This window comes from Rhinocladiella mackenziei, assembly GCF_000835555.1.
Source record: "Rhinocladiella mackenziei CBS 650.93 unplaced genomic scaffold supercont1.2, whole genome shotgun sequence".
Classification (NCBI taxonomy): domain Eukaryota; kingdom Fungi; phylum Ascomycota; class Eurotiomycetes; order Chaetothyriales; family Herpotrichiellaceae; genus Rhinocladiella; species Rhinocladiella mackenziei.
The window spans coordinates 4,158,842-4,173,239 of record NW_013550603.1 but is presented as its reverse complement, the minus strand read 5'-3'; the positions used below and the strand labels follow the sequence as shown (position 1 = coordinate 4,173,239).

At 49.7% G+C, this 14,398-nt stretch overlaps 4 protein-coding genes across 4 annotated transcripts; 2 read left to right on the top strand and 2 right to left on the bottom strand.

The window, feature by feature from the left end:
* Positions 1-1,156: 1,156 nt before the first annotated feature.
* On the top strand, positions 1,157-1,502 carry Z518_03276 (uncharacterized protein; the record flags this gene model as incomplete). Its single annotated transcript, XM_013420302.1, has 2 exons — positions 1,157-1,315; positions 1,368-1,502. 2 exons carry the CDS (start codon positions 1,157-1,159, stop codon positions 1,500-1,502), a joined length of 294 nt encoding a protein of 97 aa, XP_013275756.1.
* A 1,769-nt stretch (positions 1,503-3,271) lies between these two features.
* Positions 3,272-5,121, bottom strand: Z518_03275 (uncharacterized protein; the record flags this gene model as incomplete). The annotated part of the gene is made up of 4 exons (XM_013420301.1): positions 3,272-3,565; positions 3,619-4,066; positions 4,137-4,588; positions 4,657-5,121. 4 exons carry the CDS (start codon positions 5,119-5,121, stop codon positions 3,272-3,274), a joined length of 1,659 nt encoding a protein of 552 aa, XP_013275755.1.
* Positions 5,122-10,346: 5,225 nt separating this feature from the next.
* Z518_03274 (uncharacterized protein) lies at positions 10,347-11,341 on the top strand (the record flags this gene model as incomplete). Its single annotated transcript, XM_013420300.1, has 2 exons — positions 10,347-10,747; positions 10,780-11,341. The coding sequence occupies 2 exons, from the start codon at positions 10,347-10,349 to the stop codon at positions 11,339-11,341; spliced, it is 963 nt and encodes a 320-aa protein (XP_013275754.1).
* Positions 11,342-11,762: 421 nt separating this feature from the next.
* Positions 11,763-12,650, bottom strand: Z518_03273 (uncharacterized protein; the record flags this gene model as incomplete). Its single annotated transcript, XM_013420299.1, has 3 exons — positions 11,763-11,845; positions 11,919-12,020; positions 12,077-12,650. The coding sequence occupies 3 exons, from the start codon at positions 12,648-12,650 to the stop codon at positions 11,763-11,765; spliced, it is 759 nt and encodes a 252-aa protein (XP_013275753.1).
* Between the last annotated feature and the right edge of the window lie 1,748 nt (positions 12,651-14,398).

Genomic DNA, 14,398 nt, shown 5'->3' with positions numbered 1-14,398 from the left:
TGAAGAGATTTCTGGAGGCATGTTCAGTTTTGGCATGGGTACTCCTCTTTTTATGTTGGCCCCAAAGTGAGGACGTTCTCTGACCAACACAACCTGAATATTTGTTAGCATTCTAAACCGTTGCTGCTCTCGCTGAATATTGATTCCCTATCAAAGAAGACAAGGGAGAAGGAGAACTTCCATTACTTGATCAGCCTGATTTGAACAAGCCGGCGGCATGGTAAGACAATTCGAAGAATTTATCTCATTGAATTGCATTGGGGCGAATGAGGATTGCAGGGTCGGGCATGCTAGAGCTAGATTGCCCGAGGAATATGACAACTGAACTCTATCTGATATGTCCGCGCATCACAGCTGCCGTTTTCGGAGTTGTCAGATGACAAATGAACCCCCTGTCGACCCAGCCTTGCACCCCCTGAACCACACACTAGAAGAACAGAGTTAAACAAATCACGGTCAATTTTATTCCGGTTCTCTCCTCTCGTAGCTGGAAGCGTAATTCCATAATATTCATCCCGAAATCCGGACCTCAAGTCCGTTTCCGGTTCCACCAGTGAGCGGATGCTGTTTTACTCAAAGCCGTGAGGGAGTAGTTTTGAGCAGTGGCAGTTCAAGCCTACGTCCGGCTTGGCGTTGTCGCGAATAGCCTAGAACACACCTGAGGCTGATCCTAAGCCTGTACCGGGCCCACAACTTAGCCCCTTTTTGGCATAAGAGGTTCCCCAATCTCAGCATCCTTTAGCAACCGCAAGTAATCATGAGCGCTGATAAGCATCTCCTATCATGCGGAGTACCAAGACCAGACGTTGAATACAAGCTAGCATGTGCGGGAAGAGTTCAATCGGTGCAGACTTCGACGCTATCCGCGTGTGGTGGTGGAAGCCACACATGAATCACACAATGTTGTGGCGTTCGGCTTGCTATTCAGCCAAAATGGCTATGTAACAGTACGCACAGAGGTTACGGTTGGGGTGCCGCGACCACAGTCAAAGACGGTCAATGATTGGCTTGTGTTTGACTTTCTCAAGTATCAACATTGAACTCAGTTTACTATTCATCCGTGATTTAACCTAAGCATTTGAGGCTGGAGCTGTGCGAGGAGTACCAGAAGCAAAGTTGATGGGGCCCGCCTGATACACCGAACGATTATTTGTCCATGGCCGGCGAGGCTGAGCACTCCTGGCCACAGCTTGGTATTGGCTCCTGTTGCTATTCTATTGGTTCGGCTGCTGGGACGGATGAAGCTGTGCGAAATGTTCCCCTACAAAAGGCCATCAAGTTCCAATTTCGAATGATCGCTCCCGTTGAAAGCCAGGTGAGTTACACCAAATGAGTACCTGCGGTAGACGAGCGCTAAAAGTTTACAGATCTCACTCAACAAATTTATGAGTGGACAGGACCCACAGCCTCTCTTAAGGATTATGACGGGACTAAATCTTGTGTCGCAGGCGCAAGCGGCTGCTGAGGAGAGATTGAAGACTACCTCCAAGACACAATGCTAGGAATGGAGGATGTTAGCATTGATTCAGACTCATGGTCTAGGGAACTCATTGCCACAATGAGATTGTAAGACACTGGTCTGTCGCTGCTTCTGAAACCTGCAAACGATAAGAAGCCAGATGGAGAAGAGTTAACACTTGCAATGGCTGAACAGCAGTTATCTAGGGCGTCATATCCCCAATTTGAAACGTCTTGCCGAGAGGTCGTTCTTTCGGCGAATGAGAATCTACACCTTCCATATGGAGATCTAACCAGTTTATTAGGGCGGGCACCCCTCTACATCACTCAAGGTGATCCCGAAGAGCATGAAGAATAGTGAAAATCATGAGTAAAGTTTACAGCAAGGCAGAACGTACCGTTGCATATCTCAGAGAACCGATGATTAATGATGATCCACAGTCGTCATGCATCGAGCAAGACCATACCGCATCCGCTCCCATTCAGATTTTTGTCTCGGGTCTGGGCCCAGGATCCAGATCACGAGCATAGGTTGCGGTCGGCCGACCAATGATCAGAGTTGCAGGTATCGGAACTGAAATTTGATGATCAGTGCTCATGTGATCAATGGATCACTGTCCATTTTCTCTTCGCACAAGCCGGTTCAGCCGCAGCTGGGTGTTGCAAGAGACGGCGCTGGCAAAGAGCGATATTGTGTCTTACGGCGCTGCTGTCAACGATCTGGAATCTTTAGCTCGCTTCTGGGGGGTCAGTGTACACGCGAGAAGCTCGAGGAGTATTCAGAACATCTCACTGCACACATTGGGAACAGGCCGAAAGAAATTGAGAACCCTCGTGATGCTACGTCGAGATCATTCTTGCCTGGGGAGGTTGTTGAAGATATGCAAAAATGAGTTGAAACACCCGATGCTCACATTTTCCGGATGGAAAGTCTAATTTTTGCCTTCTTTGGCGGGACGGTATCTCTTGCAGCGGACATTCCTGGTATGTCGTTCATTTGCAAGGCCCACACCATTGTGTCAGCTCAGAAGGCAATACAAATCGTGAGGCTGAACTGATAGCATTGTTATACTCATCATTCCATCAGCTGACATACCTGAGACCTCCGGAATTTGAGGGCAACGCGGATTTCTATTGGAAGCAGTTCAAACCCCTGGATGAGAGGACTAGCAGTGCACCTACGCCACTGAACCTGTTGCGAGCTTTATCCTTTTCTTCCGGGGTTACCACTACTTTATGTCATCAACGAGCTCGAGCTTCTGGGCAGCGAATACACCAAGACACATCTCGATGCACTGATCGAGATTCTTCAAGATCAAGCAGCGCACGGTGAGGCGAAGGAGATGTTTACGACGAGCGGCTACTGTCGCGTGCTAAGTAAGAATACAAAAAATGAAAGAGCAGATTGATGCTGGAAGGGGTCGCTCAGAATAAGCCGGGGGTGTCTCCGTCCTGGAGAACAATCGGTAGTGGATCTGGAACATGTTTGCCAGGTCGAGACTGTCTGGATTAAAAGGAAACGTGTTTTCACAACCGTGGGAGTTGGACAATGAAAATGGGGTGAAGAAAATTTTGACGGGATGTGATATTTGATTCCACAGTGCTCCTGGCTTCGGAGATCTGGCTTGCTGTCAAGAATTGTTGCAACATCACAGTTATTGTTCCTAGTCATCGGACAGAGCTCTCCTTTCCAGGCTCGGCGATCCACAATCAAATTGAGTTTCTCAACACCGAAGAAGGCAAATGTGGATTGAGGGCGACGTGTCAGCTCTGCACCAACATATGCCTTTCAAACGCATAGCGCAGAGTTCGTCTAGAATGCGGACCCTTTTCTCTCGACAGCTTGCACAATACCTTTCTCCAAAACGCCATCTTTGGCCATGGTTTGAGCGAAAGTGGTGGTAGGCTTCCATTTGGACGAAGTTCGGGGCGTGCACTCTTCCATCATCTTGTCGACTTGCTCGAGAGTGAGGCCTTTGGTCTCGGGAACGAGGAAATACGAATAGACAAACGCAGCGGTGCATAGGCCACCCCAGACGAAAAAGACGGATGATTTCAAATCTCCGTGATCCTCACCGACCATGTAGGGAGTGATGACCGCAATAATCTATGGAAATCGGTCAGTCTTGACTTGTCGGAGCCGAGCGGGAGGATACTCACAGTATTCCAGAGCCAGTTCGACGCAGTGGACAAAGCGACGCCACGAGAGCGGATGGGTAGGGGGAAGATTTCACCAATGACAATCCAGGCACCTGGCCCCCAGGTCGAAGCGAAAAAGAAGATGAAGATGGCAATGAATGCAATCTGCGCGTTCACGGCAGGGATGTTGTCGGCAAGGCTGACATCGGGATCGTTAGGGTCAGGGTGAGTATAGTTGAATCCCACAGTAACTCCAACAATGGCCACTAAGAACTGACAGATCAGCATGCCCAGGGCACCCCATATCAAGAGAGGACGACGGCCAAACTTCTCCACCGCCCAGAAAGAGAGTGGTGTGGAGCACACATTCACCAGGGTGAAGATGAGCGAGATGAGGAAAGTATTGTCGATGGCCCCGGTGGATTGCAAAAATGGAGTTGAGTAGTAGAAGATAAAGTTCACGCCAGTCCTGAAGGGAGAGGGGAAAAAAAATTAGCAATCAGTCTTCGTTCTAGGTCACGGATCATTCGACCACATACCATTGTTGCATCATTTGCAAAGAAGTGCCCAGAATAGTACGACGCAGATTCGACTTCTGTACCCAGAGGCCTCCCTTGAAGCAATTGTACCAGGAAGAGAACCAGCCACTGTCGGGGATGATAGCACGCTCGTACTCCTCGTTGGCTACGATTTCCGCCAGTTCAACTTGGATGTATTCTGAATCACGAGGTTGACCACGTAGTCTGGAGAGCGAGATCGAAGCGTCTTCAAGTCGGCCCTTTTTGACAAAGTACCGTGGCGAATCGGGAAGAGTCATAAGGCCACCACCCAGGATCAGAGCCCAGGCGAATTGAATGGCAATGGGGATTCTATATGAGCCGGTATCGTCGCGATCCTCAGTAGCGTAGACAACGATTGATGCGAGCATGATACCGATGGTGATACAGAATTGGTAGCCTGCGACAAGAGCGCCTCGGACTTTTCTGGGGCACTTTATAACTTTGAATTAGTATAGTTCCGGAACGTTGAATCTGCGAGTAGAGAATACGTTTGACGTACAATTTCACTCATGTAGAGGATGACAATGGCGCTTTCGAAACCAACACCAATACCAGCCACCAGACGACCGGTGACAATTGCAGCAAGAGCATCACCCTCACCAGTAATCATTTGGATCACCACACCGATAATGTAGATAAAGCAGCCCAGGATAACGGTCCATTTGCGGCCAATGAAGTCGGCCATGTCGCCACCAATAAGAGCACCGAAGAAGGTACCGGCCGACAAGATAGAGACGATAAGGGATTGGTGGGACGAGGTCAAGGCATCTCGATCAGGTCCTTCGACCTTGTGAATAAAGATGTCGGATCCATTGACACCATTGATGTAACCAGAATCATAACCGAAGAAGATACCACCGAACGATGCGAAAGCGCACATTAGATACGCCTTCCACGTGACGGGGGCTTCAATACGGTTGACATCGTCGGTAGTCCTGAGATTGAGAGAGCCTTGACGGGACATGGCTGCTGAAAGGGATATAGTCACTTGGCGTAAATGAAAATGACAGAGAAGCAACTGGGACGAGGGGCGGGGAAGCTATATAGGACTTTATCTTCATTCCAATGGGATAGATTCTGGTCACCAGATTCGAGTGAATGCCACCTGGGAAACGGAGTTCCCAAGATGTCGCCCGTGGGTTACATGTAGCGGATTCGCGGAGATAGGATGTTGGAGAGCCAATCAAGACCCTTGATCTGGCCTAGCCTCGCCATCCCATCATATTGACAAGTCACGCGTAGAGCCAAAAAACTCCGTCGACAGGTGGAGCGAAGCGCCATCACTTTGCTGTTCCAGAACCAAGGGCAAAAAGAGTGCCATCACAGAGTATTGCAACCTAAAAAATGCCAGATGTAACACTGTTCACATCGTGTGGATCTTGGAAGGGGGACTGACCGGCCGCGGCGTTAGGCTTGTGCTTGTCTTATGGAGTCTTGGAATGTTGTCCAAGCCTATGCTAAGACTTCACCCCACAAGTCCTACTCCAGGATTCCGCACAGTTTGGGGAAGAGATGGAATATCTTGTCGGAAATAGTGTTGACGACGCGTATCTTCGACGTCGTTTGATGGACAACATCGACTTACTCAAGGCGCGCGTTACAAAAGAGAGAGCATGTGTGAAAGACCGAGGCCTACCGCTTTCAACTCTCCTCCCACAAACCTGTCTTCTCTACTCCACTATCCGCCCAGACAACGGACGCCCTTGGCAGTCCGATTCCGCCTATTGTCGAGCGAAGTGGCGTGCGGGGTTCGTACCCAAAGGAGAAAAGAGGCGGACCACCCGATCGTAAAGAATTTCCGGGCACGAAATTTCGCGGCCTCCACTAGCCGGATAGCAAAAAGCTTGCTCCGCAGTGGAATCTGAGGAACAAAGAAAATCAGGTTCAGGAAGAAACTTTTTTAACTCGGAGGAAATTTAACCCAAAAAGGACGCCTGACGGTGATGGCCGTGTGGTGTGCTAAGAAAATTCCGCCAAGACTGAAATTGTCCGCCCTCCCATTGGCCAGGACCCGACATCAAACCTCCCCCCTGTCCTCGATGCCACCTGGGAAACGGCTGCAACCTCCACAGCCATCCTCCGTCCTCCATATGGAGTCCTACCATGTGGTAATGCGTGCGTGGTAATGCAATCCCTCAGCTCGGCTATCTCTCTCAACATGTGCTCCTTTCCCATATTTCGCCCAGTATTCCTACCCTCCACGAGGCTGAGTTGCAGAGGGCAAAAGGCCGGAACACCCAGGTATCGGGGGTTCAGGTTGTGTCATACGTCACTGAGATTGGAGCCCTCACCTGGTCTAAATGACTTTCTGCCTTCTCTGAGGACACATGCACAGTGCGGAGTCTAAGCGTCTCGAAGACCTACTCCGTAATGTTTGCTTCGTCTCAACTGGCTATAGAAACGACTGAGCAAGATTCATCCCCCGAAGCCCTTGGAGACCAACTCGCCATCGTCGGCGAGAGGAAAGTTGCAGGAACGGAAATGCTAGCGCGGTGGGTCTTTGTTTTCGGAAATCATTAGCCATGCCCCTCCTTCACATTGAACAGCGTCATCCAAATTACTTAACCTGTTGAAGTATCTTTTGGTTTGGAAAGATGTCTTCATTGTTAGTATGAATTCTTGGGAAGACGTCCGAAGTGAGCGTGTCAAGTGCGCAGGTGGTCGATCTTTGCTACCCAACTGCCGCACTGGATGATAGGGATGGTGAGCTCATTGCGAAATCCCTTTTCCTGCTGCTTAGTTCGCCTCTCTTGAGGAATAACGGTGTTCATTTTTCCAGTGCATGCAATTACGCGCCTTGAGACTAGCTTGCTTTGCCATCTTCAGAAGTCTAAGGCCACTCAGTAACCTATATTTGGATAGATTCGGGCCATCCACAATCATTCTCTCTCAGATACATCTTGCGCCGCCCCTGCGCTATGCCCGCTTGCTACGCAAGTCGATGAACTTCATATGAAGCCTTCTCTCCAATTAAGCGCAAATTCGGTGGGCTCTATTATTGCACAGGGTCATGCAGACGCGAGTCAGTTAATCAGTCAAGCAATCCAGAAACGAGGGGCACAAAATTCAATCTTGATCTCCAATCCTACCATACGTCGATTGGTGTCGAAGAACAAGTGTTAGGGGAGACAAGCAGGTATGATCAGAAGCAGGCTCTTATTTTCACCTATCTTGATCCTTCCTCTAGCTCAACTCTCGCTTCCGCGTATTGCGACAAAGTTGATTCAAATTCGGCTCCACCTCGATCAAAACTCTCTACGGGCGCTCCTTACGCTCTTCTTTAGGGTCTATCTCTACATGTACCCTGCCGGTAATCCTTTTAAGTAACATGTGTGGACCCATGAAGTGGCAGGCTGAGTATCCTATGGCTTTTCAAGGAGACAGCCAGTGATATGATCGCCTGGCAGCCGCGAACAGCACTTTCTTGATGACAATCCCTACGATGTTTGCTTATCTTGCGCATGGAGAGACCCGAAATTAGAAGTCGAAATTAAGGTCGGTAAACAGAATTTTTTCGATTCGTCTGAGACTCTTGTTTCATCGTTGCGGCCAATTGGGCGGATGATCGACGTGGCAAGGCAGACAACCAAACAGGACCAGACCGGGCAACCGGACGAAGACCGGATTATGCAGACAACCTCGTCACCTTCATTCTTCAAATTGGCAGACTTTCATGTGATGACTTGAGATCCTGCATCGCGAAAGCCCTTCATTCCGATGCTATGAAAGCGTACCTGGCCGGAGGAGCCAGGACAGACTCGGATTGGCCGTGGTCAGAATACCCGTTTTGTGTCTCTGCGAGATCGAGCTCATCTGTATGATGTACCAGGCACATTTCGGTACAGTAAAGTCTGGCTCTTGTTGGCTGCCAAAGCCCTTGAACTGCTGATGTTGACGTCTTTGAGTGCCATTGTTTTTCAACAACTTCGGCGGCACTTGAACTCTGACCATGGGCTTCCCTTCGGTGCGATCGCTCCCTGCTTCCAAATCTCGACATTTCAAATCTCTGGTCGCTAAACTAGTGGCCCTATTCAATGATGGATTCTCAAGGCCAAATTCTCAGACCCTACTCGTGAGAACTGTGGTCTTTGCTACACTTTTATGATTGGTAGTCAGTCCTTCCTCTGCTACGGCGTTGAAGCCCTCCGACAAAGACTGGTCAGCCGGTGGGACTAAATTCTAGCTCAACACCACATCCAGCCGTATTTTCCCACCGATCCTAAACGCCTCTTTCACCATAGACTATGATTGTCAACCAATTGGTGGAAGCCCTTACGCCTCCAGATACTAGAATCCTTTAGCTGACGGAATCTTTTCTTTCCAGCCAAGGACCTCGCAAACGTACCCGGTCAGACCAGAGATGATCCGCAGCGCATACATTCCAAGCCGACACTCGCTCCGTAGCCCTACGACTCGGCTCGTAAGTCCCTTTCTCTACAGCCCAGGCATCTCTTTCACAACGGTCCAGCCTGAAGCAGTCGGATCTGTGGTGGCGCGATTGTGCTTATTGTGGACCACAGCCAATACAAACGCATAATCTGCTCCACCAAGACAATGCAACCTGTAGTCTTCGTTCGGTGTAATTCCAATGACCCGACATTGAGGTCGGGATTTCTGGACTTCAATCACACGTGGGACTGAATTGGACGAACCTTCACGACCCGAAATCAGACCAGACACATCTGGGGGCAGTCGCCGCAATTCCCAAATCAACTGAAGATGAGAAATCAGGTCAGTTATTGTCCCGTGCTTTCGATGCAAGATGGGCCGATACCACTATTGAAGTCTCTTTCTCGACCGGACCCCCCGTCGTTTCAGGGCAGATCGAGCGGCTTTTACTTGCAGGGCTTTTCAACAACCGCAGTGGGGCTGAGAACTTCTCTCTGTTCAATTGAGACCAACTTGGGCACAGCGTCAACGTTTTCCTACGAGACAACGCTACCGTATTCGAGGCACTTTGCACTGCTGCGGGGTTATGGAGTGGCTTATCCGACGCACAAGAGCCTCGACATGCCGTTGAGGGTATCCTAGTAGCGATGATTGCACAAGCGATGGGTCTCGTTGGAAAACATGCTACCCTTCAAGGGAATCTCAACACACTGGGCAGCGGAAATCAATGAGAGAAACAACTCCTGCCCACGCGCAAAGAATACTCGACATCCACAATATTCTCCCTGCTCATTACTTCTATCTATGCCCTAGTTGCCGCCCATTTAGGTTATTCGATTGCAAAAGACCGTGTTGCGTCGAGTGCATGGGACTCAGTTTCCGAAATCATAGTACTGGCGTTGAGGTCTGAGAAGCCTAAAGTACTGAGCAATACTGGGGCCGGGATTGCTAGGATGAACATTTTCGGGGCGGCGGTTAGTGTGGGTGTAAATGATGAGGAAGAATTGTTGTTGCAAATGGAAGACAACGGACACCCTGGGCTAGAGCGACGGGCTGTGAGGCGGCTCGAGAAAAATAAACGGTACGGTTGAGATTGAAAGATTGACACCGACCATGAGAAGTATCATCGAGAAGCAAGTCCTATCCATCTAGTCAAGAGCGAAGCCCCTGAAAGCAGAAAAAGTCCGGCAGGAAATCTGCAGTTGGGCTCTAGGGGATTCTCCGACCAATAAGGCTTCTGTACCCTGATGCCCAGGACCTCAACCCCTTTACCGCGACATCTGAAACCCGAAGCGTCCCATCATTTCTACCGTAGCTCTTCGGAGTCGTTTCACCATCTTCAAGCGACTTGGGGCATCGCGCAGAAAACGCGGAGAGAACCATGTATACCAAGAAATCCCCAAGACTTCTTGGACGTTTGGCATAACCGCACACTGGTCGCGGTATGAGCCATTTATCGTTTTTTTATTTCCCTTTTCTTGATTTTCACCCTGCGTCCACTCTAGTCGAGTGTGATGATGGTTCTCTACGTCCCCTTGAGCGCATTTGGCTTTCTTGACTCTCGAGATCACCATGCCTCTGATGCGGTAGGTGTTGCAGACTTGATGCCCGCAGATGTTGGACAGGCGCCATCCCCTGAAGCTGGCGGCCTTGGTTCTGTTAAAAAGGCTGCGGTAAAATGGAACTTCCCATCTATCGCTTTATTGACTCTGCTTCGTCTGCTTACGCTGAACCGCCCTTACCTACATATGTGATTAACAGAAAAACCGTGGGTTCTTGATCACATTCTTCGACTCAAAGATGGAATCAAGACCCTACAAAATCACAGGCCCTCTCCAAAGGTCCCAGTCCAGTAACTACTACAAACCGCCAGTTCCTCCTAGCGCCCAGACCTTTGAATCAAAGTTCTACATGGACAAAAAGTCTGCTTCTGCGTATCAAACACCACCGCCTGCTCCGCCATCATTCCAAGATGCAAACATGGTCAGTATCCCCGCGGACATGTTTGACAGGATGTTCCTCCGGCTCCAAGAGCCATCCCCGGCCAAAAAGGACGCGAACTGGCAATTTGCCAACCCGACTCCCCTGTCCGTCGTGGGCTTCCTGCTCTGTCTCAGTCCGTTGTCGTGCGATCTATTGGGGTGGCGTGGTGCAGGAGGAAACGGAGCTGCTTCGATGCAAGTCCATCCCATGCCCATCTTGTGTGCCATATGCTGACCCCTGTCGTGATTAGTGGAGCATACTTCTTCATCGGCGGCGTACTGATGCTTCTGGGCGGTCTTTTCGAGTACGTTGCAGGCAACACATTCCCTTTCGTCGTCTTCGCCTCTTTTGGCGGCTTCTGGTTCTCCTACGGCGCCACCCTGCTCCCTTTTTTCAACGCTTTTGGCGCCTACTCGCCTGACCCAGAGGATATCACTGCTGGACTCGCCACTCAGGGATTCAACGCCAGTTTCGGTTTTTTCATGATCTTCATGGCCGTGCTCTGCTTGATCTATCTCGTGTGCGCTCTCCGAACGAATCTTGTCTTTGTCATCATTTTCGCCGGACTATTCGTCGGCTTCATCTTCCTCACAGCTACATTCTGGTTCACGGCAGAAGGAGACAGTGCTGCCAGTAGGACGCTGCATCTTGGCGGGGCCGCGTTCTTCATTACTTGCATGGCTGGTTGGTACCTCCTGCTAGCGTTGTTGTTTTTGTCGGTGGATTTCCCCATTCAGTTACCTCTAGTGGACCTCAGTGGTTGGATCCAGAGTTATAGCGCAAAGAGCAAGAGTTTGGGGGAGACGGCGTAACGGCATCCTTGGAAAGATAAGGAACGGTTTTAGCTGTACATTTATCGTGACATGAATGTGTGATTAAGTCCAAGACTACGACATGAAGAAAATATATGATTATTCCTTATGAAAGCAGGATAGCATATCTGCCACCTCGATTCCAACATGATTTCAGAAAGACTTCCTCGCAAGACGATAAAATTTCATGTAAGACAAATTCGAATCGTACTTTTCTCCCCGGGATTTCGTACGCGTTTCGCAGAAAGTCATTCCATAGGCATGTCTCCGTCGCTGTTCAAAGTTTGTTTCCCCTGCGCTGCTCCGGCGTTTTCCTTCTTACCATCACGTCTTTCCGCGTCATCTGCTCTATCCCCCATTGTTTTTTCCTGGTGGGCGTCGTCACCTACTTTCTCACCACCCCCAAACGAATGGCCATTGATTACTTCCGCCGAACCGCCTTCATGCGTCGCTTCTGCATTGCACCCTTTCCAGCTCGGGTCACTAAGTTTGAGGATTGCTTCCCTATTCTTGGTGCTCATTGAGCTCGGAAAGGTGTATCCGTTCTTTGTTTTTGCACATGTCCCTATGGCTTTACAGTCTTCCCAGGAAGACCGGGGGGCGGCATTTGGAGTGTTTTCTCCGGGCAAATGTCCTGGAACGACTCGTCCCGGACTCTCTTGCATCTCAACGTCTTGTCCTACGAGCACTTTAGCGATCAAGGATCACCATCTATGGGAGGTATTCATAAATTACCTGGTCCCGCTGCAATTGCGCCTGCGCCTTGTGGGATCGTCACCTCACGACTCCCGGCCTCCTCATGCTTTGAAGCCTGGGAAGGTTTGACTCTGCAATCTCTTTTCTTGCTAGGTCTCATGTTTACCTCAATTAGGTGATGAATCTCATGCAAAGATTGTCCAGTGGCCCCTATCAACCAAAGTTGCAAGCTACTCTTGTCCCTTTCTAAGGCAATAAAGCTGTTGAGGATTTGTTCTTCACTTCGGGGATTGATCAACACTCTCCAGTACCGTTTCACGGATTTGTCTGTTGCGTGTCGGAGACTGGAATCTAGCACTTCTAGAAGAGTGTTGACATTGCTCTGGATCTGCGCTAGGTAAGACTGTATTTCTGTCGCTAAGAGGTAATCTGTTTGGCTGACAAATTCGAGAAAAGATGCTAGGACAAGAAGTCCATTCTTGTGCTCTTGCAAACGACGAGGAGCATCTTTTAATTGACTAATGGCGCGTTGAATTGCGAGGATAAGTCTCGACACATAGGAGGCCAGTTGAGCCGTACCGGCTACGGCCCCGAGAGCCTCTACCCCAGACATGGCTACATTGTTTGAGGCTCTTCGGCAACAGTGGTATATCGGCTTAAAAGATATCTTTCTGATGGTGGTTGCAGCTAACTTCATATTAGGCTTGGAATTGCTCTTGCGTGGCTGGCTCTGAATGGCGAGTCTTTACCCGGCATGTCATCTCATGTTATACAACGTATGCGTGATGGTTGCCTTACAAACAAGGCAACCGAAATCGACATCTCACTTGCTCCCATACATTCTCTCAACCGTGTCGGTGTAACGCCACTGTGAATCGGACACGAGCACCCCTTCGTTTCATCCTCCAGACTCTCGAGACTTAAAACAGCCAGACGGGGCTGACGATTCTCACATGGCCACAATGTTTGCGGGCGTCGCAGTTCTAAAACCAATCACTTCACTCAAATAGGACCAAATGCAATGGAAGGATGTATCTCTGTGCCGTTGGCAGTGCCCGGGCACATTTGTGGAGTGCTCGGTTTGGCGTCCCTTTGGTCAGCTCATGATACCGGGCACCAAAAAACAACATGGATCACACTGTTGGAGGGAGGCCCAGGACGCAAGGCAATTTTGCCCGAGCCACAAGGGCGCATTGCACTGCCGATGCATGGGATTGAATGGGAGGCGAGGCGAATCACAGACAAGGCCCTAAAAAGGTCGGCCCAGTACTTTCTCCGCGAATTGCTTTCCACTCACCACAACCCTCAACGCATCCCTGACTGGTGTTACACTGTTACCCTCTCATGTCCAGTGCGTTCAAGGAAAATCAAGTCAGTGGTGATGGAGCAAGACAGCACAATGGACACATTTACTTAACCCTGAACGTCTGTGGACAATGTGGACAAATCAAGATCGACCGGGTTCGCGTCGTGATCGTTGCGTTGGTGATATTTATCCTGTTGATGCTTGGGATTCTTGCCGTGAGTATCTCATGCAGACTAACTCATGAATGGAACCTTTCCCAAGATCGGACAAGGTGCGTTCTCGGTTCTCCCGAGAAGACTTGAGCCTCATGGAGAGAACACAACAGCCTAACTGAGAAATGGATCTGCAGTGCTTCTCGCTTCCCACCGTCCAGTGCACCTCAAACGATCCAGACCAGTTCAACAGGTTTGTACAACCTTGCTTGCACGTCCTACACACTGTCGAGCAGCACAACTTCGTGTCTCACACACCCCACTTCAACACTCGGCTGACAGAGGCTAAACCCCGGTCGCCAAATCTCAATGCAAGTTTCACAGCCGTCATCAAGTAAACGTCCTACAACAAGAAGACCGGGCTGGCTGAAGGATGATAAGCGACGCAGACGATTCTATCGGCGACAAAAACCCAAATGTCACTCGAGAACTGCTGAATATGTTTGACCTAATACTAGAAAACCACCGAATGGAACATTCGGGCTCTGGCAGCAGACGACCGTCATTGGATCAGCCATTCAGCATGGCTGCTAATAGTCACAGCACATGTTCGGTCGATTTTGGCCACCAATCACACGATATACGTTATTCTCTTATCGCCTCTTGAGGCATCAAGAGATCATCGCGAAAATCATCAAAAGAAAGGAGGAGGGCAACCAATGACAGGATATCCATACGTTTGGCTGCCTCGGCAGCCCAGGGTGGAGGAGAAAGTGATCCCAGGCGGCTTTTTGGAGTTCTACAGATTTGTTTCCGTCTATTTGTCTCTCTATCGCAACTGATGGACCAGTTTGGGACAATGGCTCTGATAATCTTGGGGATAGCAGGGATCTTTTTCAACAA